The 8,358-nt window shown below is 43.8% G+C and overlaps 1 protein-coding gene across 2 annotated transcripts in view; it reads left to right on the plus strand.

Annotated features, from left to right (window-relative positions):
* LOC110488200 (RNA polymerase II subunit A C-terminal domain phosphatase) overlaps positions 1 to 5,949 on the plus strand; it is a 123,963-nt gene extending 118,014 nt beyond the window's left edge. For both annotated transcript variants that reach the window (XM_021560310.2, XM_036971041.1), the window contains one exon: positions 5,521 to 5,949. In XM_021560310.2, coding sequence (XP_021415985.2) covers positions 5,521 to 5,677 — 157 coding nt within the window. In that variant the 3' untranslated portion in view covers positions 5,678 to 5,949. The remainder of the gene's footprint in view (positions 1 to 5,520) is intronic.
* The last annotated feature ends 2,409 nt before the right edge of the window (positions 5,950 to 8,358 follow it).

Genomic DNA, 8,358 nt, shown 5'->3' on the forward strand with positions numbered 1-8,358 from the left:
GCTCTTTCCCGATAATCCGCAATAAAGGTAGTAATATAGATAAGAAATAAAACCTGTGCAGTGTGAGGGAAGAGAAAAGGAGCAGTTATATACAGGTCTTATATACAGGTAGGTCAGTGCCTGTACTTTTATTCCAGTGTGCAGCGGTACTGGAGGGGTTGTTAACAGGGGTAAAAGTGGCTGGTAGCAGGATGAATTGAAATTTGTTCCACCTGAGCGTGTCTGACCACAAGTCAAATGTTTGATGGATCCTTTTTGTCGTTTTCTAATGCCTCTTAAAGGGGAGAAGGTAATCAGATTACATTATTGAGTTTAGGTAATCCAAAAGTTACCTTACTGATTACAATTTTGGACAGATTATATTTAGAAAGTAACCTACCCAACCACAAGTAAGTAATAAAGTCCAGTAACATATTTTTTGTTGATGAATTCAAAGGAAAAGAGTTTTGTCAACCCACAAGGCGTGTGGTCAAATGATTTGCCGTGAACATAAGCGCCACCACTTGTGGTTCATATGGTGCACCACAAAATCAAACGGGGGCGTCGGCCTTCGGCGGTTCTAGTTTTAATGAACACACTAATCAAGAGTGTTGCTGCTCTGTGGGGGGGGGGTTGGTGAGAGGGTTAGGGGGACAAACTGACAGAAGACCACTAATGAGAAAGCCCCCTTCTCTCTCTGTGGAGGTGTGTGTGTGTGTGATGTAATCCTACTGTACACGCTCCCCTACCTGCCTCATTAGCATCATGCTAACGAGCCCGCTGCTGCGGAGGTGTCACTGGGGGGAGAGGGGAGATGTCACGAGCCAGGGGTGGAGGAGGGGAGAGGTGGGCATGTTTAACCCTTCACCCCCCTGGGGGGAGTCCCTTGGTCTCTTGAATACATGTCCTATCCTCTCTCCATTTGGTTTCACCTCCCTCAATTCAATTCAAGGGGCTTTATTGGCATGGGGAACCTATTTTAACATTGCCAAAGCAAGTGAAAGGGATAAACAAAAGTGAAATAAACAAACTGTCTATATACAGTGTTGTAACAATGTGCAAATAGTTCACATTTACACTGGTTGGCCTTTTTCTTTTGGCAACAGGTCACAAATCTTGCTGCTGTGATGCACACTGTGGTATTTCACCCAATAGATATGTGAGTTTATCAAAATTGGAATTGTTTTTGAATTCTTTGTGGGTCTGTGTAATCTGAAGGAAATATGTGTCTCTAATATATCATATATTTGTTAGGAGGTTGTGAAATGCAGCTCAGTTTCCACCTCATTTTGTGGGCAGTGTACGCACAGCCTGTCTTCTCTTGAGAGCCAGGTCTGCCTACGGCAATCTTTCTCAATTACAAGGCTATGCTCACTGACTCTGTACATTGTTTTGGGTCAGTCACAGGGGTCCGGTATTCTGCCACTGTGTACTCTCTGTTTTGGGCCAAATAGCATTCTAGTTTGCTCAGTTTTTTTGTTCATTTTTTCCAATGTGTCAAGTAATTATATTTTGGTTTTCTCATTTGTTTGGGTCGAATTGGGTTGTTGTCCTGGAGCTCTGTGGTGTTTGTTTGTGAACAGAGCCCCAGGACCAGCTTGCTTTAGGGTACTCTTCTCCAGGTTCATCTCTCTGTAGGTGTTGGCTTTATGGAAGGTTTGGGAATCACTTCCTTTTAGGCAGTTGTAGAATTTAACAGATCTTTTCTGGATTTTGATAATTAGAGGGTATCGGCCTAATTCTGCTCTACATGCATATTTGGAGTTTTACGTTGTACACAGAGGATATTTTTCCCATTTTGTGAATGTTTGGTTGGTGAGCGGACCCCAGACCTCTTAACCATTATAGGGTAACGGGTTCTATAACTGATTGAAGTATTTTTAGCCAGATTCTAATTGGTATGTCAAATGTTATGTTCCTTTTGATGGCATAGAAGGCCCTTCTTGCCCTGTCTCTAAGATATTTCACAGATTTGTGGAAGTTACCTGTGGTGCTGATGTTTAGGCCGAGGTATGAATATTTTTGTGTGTGCTCTAGGGCAGTGGTGTCTAGATGGAATTTGTATTTGTGGTCCTGGCAGCTGGACCTTTTTTGGAACACTATTATTTTTATTTGCTGTCAGGTCCCAGGTCTGACAATCTGTGCAGAAGATCTAGGTGCTGCTGTAGGCCCTCCTTGGTTGGGTCAGAAGCACCAGATCATCAGCAAACAGCAGACATTTGACTTCAGATTCTAGTAGGGTGAGTCCGGGTCCTGCAGCCTGTTCTAGTGCCCTCGCCAATTTGTTTATATATATGTTGAAGAGGGTGGGGCTTAAGCTGCATCCCTGTCTCACCCCACGGCCCTGTGGAAATAAATGTGTTTTTTGTCCATTTCAACCGCACACTTGTTGTTTGTGTACATGGATTTTATAATGTCGGATGTTTTTCCCCCAACACCACTTTCCATCAATTTGTATAGCAAACACTCATGCCAAATTGATTCAAAAGCTTTTTTGAAGTCAACAAAGCATGGGAAGACTTTGCGTTTGTTTGTTTCTCAGGGTGTGCAGGGTGAAGACGTGGTCTGTTATACGGTAATTTGGTAAAAAGCCAATTTGATATGAGCTCAGTACATTGTTTTCACTGAGGAAATGTACAAGTCTGCTGTTAATGATAATGCAGAGGATTTTTCCAAGGTTGCTGTTGATGCATATCCCAGGGTAATTATTGGGGTCAAATTTGTCTCAACTTTTGTGGATTGGGATTATCAATCATTGGTTCCAAATATTGGGGAAGATGCCAGAGCTGAGGATTATTTTAAAGAGTTTAAGTATAGCCAATTGGAATTTGTGGTCTGTATATTTTATCATTTCATGAACAGAATACCATCAACACCAGAGGTCTTTTTGGGTTGAGGGTTTGTATTTTGTCCTGTAGTTCATTCAATGTAATTGGAGAATCCAGTGGGTTCTGGTAGTCTTTAATAGCTGATTCCAAGATTTGTAATTGATCATGTATATGTTTTTGATGTTTTTTATAGAGCTAAAAAAAATGGAGAAGTAGTTTACCCATACATCTCCGTTTTGGATAGATAACTCTTTGTGTTGTTTGTTTAGTGTGTTCCAATTTTCCCAGAAGTGGTTAGATTCTATGGATTCTTCAATTACCTTGAGCTGATTTCTGACGTCCTGTTCCTTCTTTTTCCGTATTGTATTTCTGTATTGTAGTAATTCGCCATAATGAAGGCGTAGACTCAGGTTTTTTGGGTCTCTATGTTTTTGTTTGGATAGGTTTCTCAATTTCTTTCTTAGGTTTTTGCATTCTTTGTCAAACCATTTGTCATTGTTGTACATTTTCTTAGGTTGTCTGCTTGACATATTTTGATTTGGTAGGGATGCTGGAAGGTCAAATATACTGTTTAGGCTTTCTACTGCCAAGTTTACAACTATTACAGTGAAATGTTTTGTCCAGGAAGTTTGTTGCCTAATTGTTTTTTGGTTGGTTTTTACACTACTTTCCTTCCATCTATACCATTTCTTAATATTATTCAGTTCCTTTGGTTTGGATGCCTCATGATTGAGTATTGCTCTGTTCAAGTAGACTGTGATTATATTGTGATCTGATAAGGGTGTCAGTGGGCTGACTGTGAATGCTCTGAGAGATTCTGGGTTGTCAGTGATAAAGTAATCTACAGTACTACTGCCAAGAGAAGAGCTGTGGGTGTACCTACCATAGGAGTCTCCTCGAAGCCTATCATTGACTATGTACAGACACAGCGTGCGACAAAGCTGCATGAGTTGTGAACCATTTTTTTGGTTGTTTTGTCTTAGTTGTATCTAGGGGGGCATATTTGGGATGCAATACTCTCTCCTCTATACCATGTTTCTTGTAGGATGACACTGTCTGTATTTCCAATTTCTTTGAAGTCTTGGTTCCTGTTCTTTAGGCCAAAGGCAGATATCGGCAGACCTTGTATATTCCAGGATGAGATAGTAAAAGCTTTGTGTTCCATAGTGTCTAGTGCTGTTTTCGTGTGGTTTAGGCCACGACTATTACAGTTGGTGTGAGCAGAGCATGTTGAGAATCTAATACATAGCTCTTGGGTTGCAGGATGCCAGCAGCATACCACCCTGCATACCACTGCTGGCTTGCTTCTGAAGCTAAGCAGGGTTGGTCCTGGTCAGTCCCTGGATGGGAGACCAGATGCTGCTGGAAGTGGTGTAGGAAGGCCAGTAGGAGGCACTCTTTCCTCTGGTCTAAAAAAAATATCCCAATGCCCCAGGGCAGTGATTGGGGACATTGCCCTGTGTAGGGTGCTGACTTTCTGAGGTCATTAAAAGATCCCATGGCACTTATCCAAAGAGTAGGGGTGTTAACCCCGGTGTCCTGGCTAAATTCCCAATCTGACCCTCAAACCATCACGGTCACCTAATAATCCCCAGTTTACAATTGGCTCATTCATCCCCTTCCTCTCCCCTGTAACTATTCCCCAGGTCGTTGCTGCAAATGAGAACGTGTTCTTAGTCAACTTACCTGGTAAAATAATGGATAATAACGGATTGCTTGGGCAGTGTATTAGTGGAGGTTGGGCCTGTTGCTCTGCTCACGGCCTGGGCGTATGTCCTGCTGTCATATTGAGGTCCTTGATGCAGGGGCGTGGGGCCAGAAGGGGCATAGGCCTAATCTGGGGGGGGGTGGCTGTATAGGGTGTGCCAGGGATTGTTTGGGGTGGTCTCAGCTGGTTGGGGCGTGGCTGGTGACACTGTGGTCTGGGTGTAGGCTCTCTTGCCATGGGTTCTCTTGGTGCTAGTCCTTCGGGGGGGGGGGGGGGGGGGGGGGGGGGTCTCGCTGGTCTGGGCAGGGTGTACGTTGCTCCTATGTGAGGTGCTGGGGCTGCATCAGTCTCTCGCTCTGTCTGTATGTGTCTGTCGCTCTCCTTTAACTGGAATAGAAAGGACAGGCTGATGTATCACACGCTGTGTGATCCGTCTGTGACTTCCTCTCTCTGTATTTCTCCGCCTTTTGTGAATGGCGTCGGCTGGGGGAGAATAGAGGTACAGCGGCAGTAACTAGACAGCTCCAGTAGAATAAGACTTGCTGCAGCTCTGTGGAGAAGAGAAGAGTCCTACTCTCTCATTACATCAGACTGTTCTCAGGGGTGTTACTGTTACTGGGTGTTACTGTTACTGTCTTGTGTGGAACAAGGCAAATTATGAATCTTCAATATAGTGGTGAGTCCTTTTCATGTTGGATAGGGATGTAGGAGATTTGGTACATCAGTAACCCCCTGTTCTGTCTGAATAGCGTTGTGATAGTTACCAAAGACCCCCACATGGCTGTAATACTGTTCAGATTTCATGTCTGGTTGTTTACTCAAATATTGTTGCTGTTGTGTTTCGCTGTATTGCTCTTTCTGGTAATGCCTAAATGACCTGCCTTCAGTATGATCTATACACATGATGTAACATCATATTAGGAGATCATTCTGTTTGTGTCAATAGCAGTAAGTGTCAAGACAAAAAGGTTTTACTCATCAACCATTCTCTCCCTCTCTCTCCAGGGGACAGAAGCGCAAGCTTGCTGAGGCCAAGGAGGAGGAAGAGGGGGAGTCGGCGGACGAGTCCACCAAGGATTCTAATGAGGAAGAGGAAGGAAGCAGCTCAGAGGCTGATGAGATGGCCGCTGCCCTGGATGCGGAGCTCAACGACTTCATTTGACAAGGATGAATTTGATTGGACAAAAGAACTGGGGCGTTTGATTGGACGTTTATGAACGATGCCTCACAGAAACACTCTAAATTACCCCAGCAGATTTACGTCCAGGTGGTGCCTGAATCTTTGTCTCTACGCTGTGTGCCATGTGTGTGTGTGGATGTGTTTTAACGAGGTTGAATGTGTTGTACAGAATGAAAAGGTAGGTTAGTACAGTAGGAAAACGTTGGTGTGTAAATATACACTCAAAAAAATAAAGGGAACACTAAAATAACACATCCTGAATGAATGAAATATTCTTATTAAATACTTTTTTCTTTACATAGTTGAATGTGCTGACAACAAAATCACACAAAAATGATCAATGGAAATCAAATTTATCAACCCATGGAGGTCTGGATTTGGAGTCACACTCAAAATTGTAATGTAATGTCCTTAAAACAAGTCAAAATGAGGCTCAGTAGTGTGTGTGGCCTCTACGTGCCTGTATGACCTCCCTACAACGCCTGGGCATGCTCCTGATGAGGTGGCGGATGGTCTCCTGAGGGATCTCCTCCCAGACCTGGACTAAAGCATCCGCCAACTCCTGGACAGTCTGTGGTGCAACGTGGCGTTGGTGGATGGAGCGAAACATGATGTCGCAGATGTGCTCAATTGGATTCAGGTCTGGGGAATGGGCGGACCAGTCCATAGCATCAATGCCTTCCTCTTGCAGGAAGTGCTGCACACCGATCTTGTTGTTCTCTGGCAAATGCCAAACGTACTGCTCGGTTGGGATATAAGCACAACCCCCACCTGTGGACGTCGGACCCTCATACCACCCTCATGGAGTCTGTTTCTGACCGTTTGAGCAGACACATGCACATTTGTGGCCTGCTGGAGGTTATTTTGCAGGGCTCTGGCAGTGCTCCTCCTGCTCCTCCTTGCACAAAGGCGGAGGTAGCGGTCCTGCTGCTGGGTTGTTGCCCTCCTACGGCCTCCTCCACACCTCCTGATGTACTGGCCTGTCTCCTGGTAGCGCCTCCATGCTCTGGACACTACGCTGACAGACACGGCAAACCTTCTTGCCACAGCTCGCATCCTGGATGAGCTGCACTACCTGAGCCACTTGTGTGGGTTGTAGACTCCGTCTCATGCTACCACTAGAGTGAAAGCACCGCCAGCATTCAAAAGTGACCAAAACATCAGCCAGGAAGCATAGGAACTGAGAAGTGGTCTGTGGTCACCACCTGCAGAACCACTCCTTTATTGGGGGTGTCTTGCTAATTGCCTATAATTTCCACCTGTTGTCTATTCCATTTGCACAACAGCATGTGACATTTATTGTCAATCAGTGTTGCTTCCTAAGTGGACAGTTTGATTTCACAGAAGTGTGATTGACTTGGAGTTACATTGTGTTGTTTAAGTGTTCACTTTATTTTTTTGAGCAGTGTAGTTGTAGATCATTTTTAGGGTTAATGTAGAAACTTTCGACAGTTTTATTGTAAGATAAAAAATAGGAGAGATTTTGGCTAATTTAGTATTACTTGAGGTTTTTTTTCACATTAAGACTTTTATATAAATTCAACAAATTACTTAATTCATTGGTCGTATGATGCCAAAGAGTTTGAACTAGGCCAATCAGAGCCTGCAGCTAAAGATTTTACTCTGACATCACATCCTGTGTTCCTATTTCCTGTTGTTTTTTAGGGGTTAATCATTAAAACATTGTTACCAGCAGAACGACTAAGACGCCTGAATGTGTCCCATTGGATCTTTTCCTCTCTGTTCTTCTTTACTGTGGCATTGGTACCAGAGACATATAGAGATTGATATTTATATATGAGCGGTGCTTGTCTTCCTGGCTCCACCAATGAGCAGTGCCTGCCCTCCTGGCTCCACCAATGGTCTTGATCAACCTTTCCAACACCAACTTCGAAAGTTACCTGGCCGAGAGAGAGGATGCTAGTACCCAAAAGGCCATTCTGACCATCACCATTTTAAAGTACCTAGCTGGGTGGGACTTCCTATGGGTTAAGGAAGGATCACATAATTCCATCCAACTCATCAGTAGGGATCATCCAATGAATTATACTCGTGAGCAAACATTCCATAACTGCAGGTGGTAGTAAATTGCTAACTTTGGCTTTATACCTGTTCAAACAACACACTCCTGGTGGCAGTGTGCACCCTTTCAGTTTGTTTTCTAACTCATAGAAGTAGAAGAAGAAAATTGACTACTTCAAAATGGAGATGACCTCATTGGTGCTCCCTATGCTCTCACAGACGCTATAATGGGCCAGATGCAATGATGCCATGTCTATGGTCGAGACTAATTCACCTGTCAACGGGTTAGGTTCAAGACCCACCAACCAGGTCACTGTCTCAACCACTCACTGGAGCCTGTGATTGGTGGAGCTATTTTGTTTAGCTTTATTACCATTCTTCTTATTAGGTGTTATAGCTACTTCTAGCAGGTGATTTATGTTTTAGCCACTTGCAGAGGCATTGATTTACTAACATTTCAGCCAGGGTCAGCAAGTGTCCCAATCTCAACTGCTCTTAGTAGGAACGTCAAAACGTTCAGGCAGCTGCCCAGACACTGTGGAGGCTCTAGTTTAGAGACCCCAGTTAAATTGTGTTTGAGAGCATTTTTAAACTCTTAATTGGTTAAATGAGTGAGAAATAGATGTCATTGTTCAATAGTT

The sequence above is a fragment of the Oncorhynchus mykiss genome, chromosome 32 (assembly GCF_013265735.2).
Source record: "Oncorhynchus mykiss isolate Arlee chromosome 32, USDA_OmykA_1.1, whole genome shotgun sequence".
Classification (NCBI taxonomy): Eukaryota; Metazoa; Chordata; class Actinopteri; order Salmoniformes; family Salmonidae; genus Oncorhynchus; species Oncorhynchus mykiss.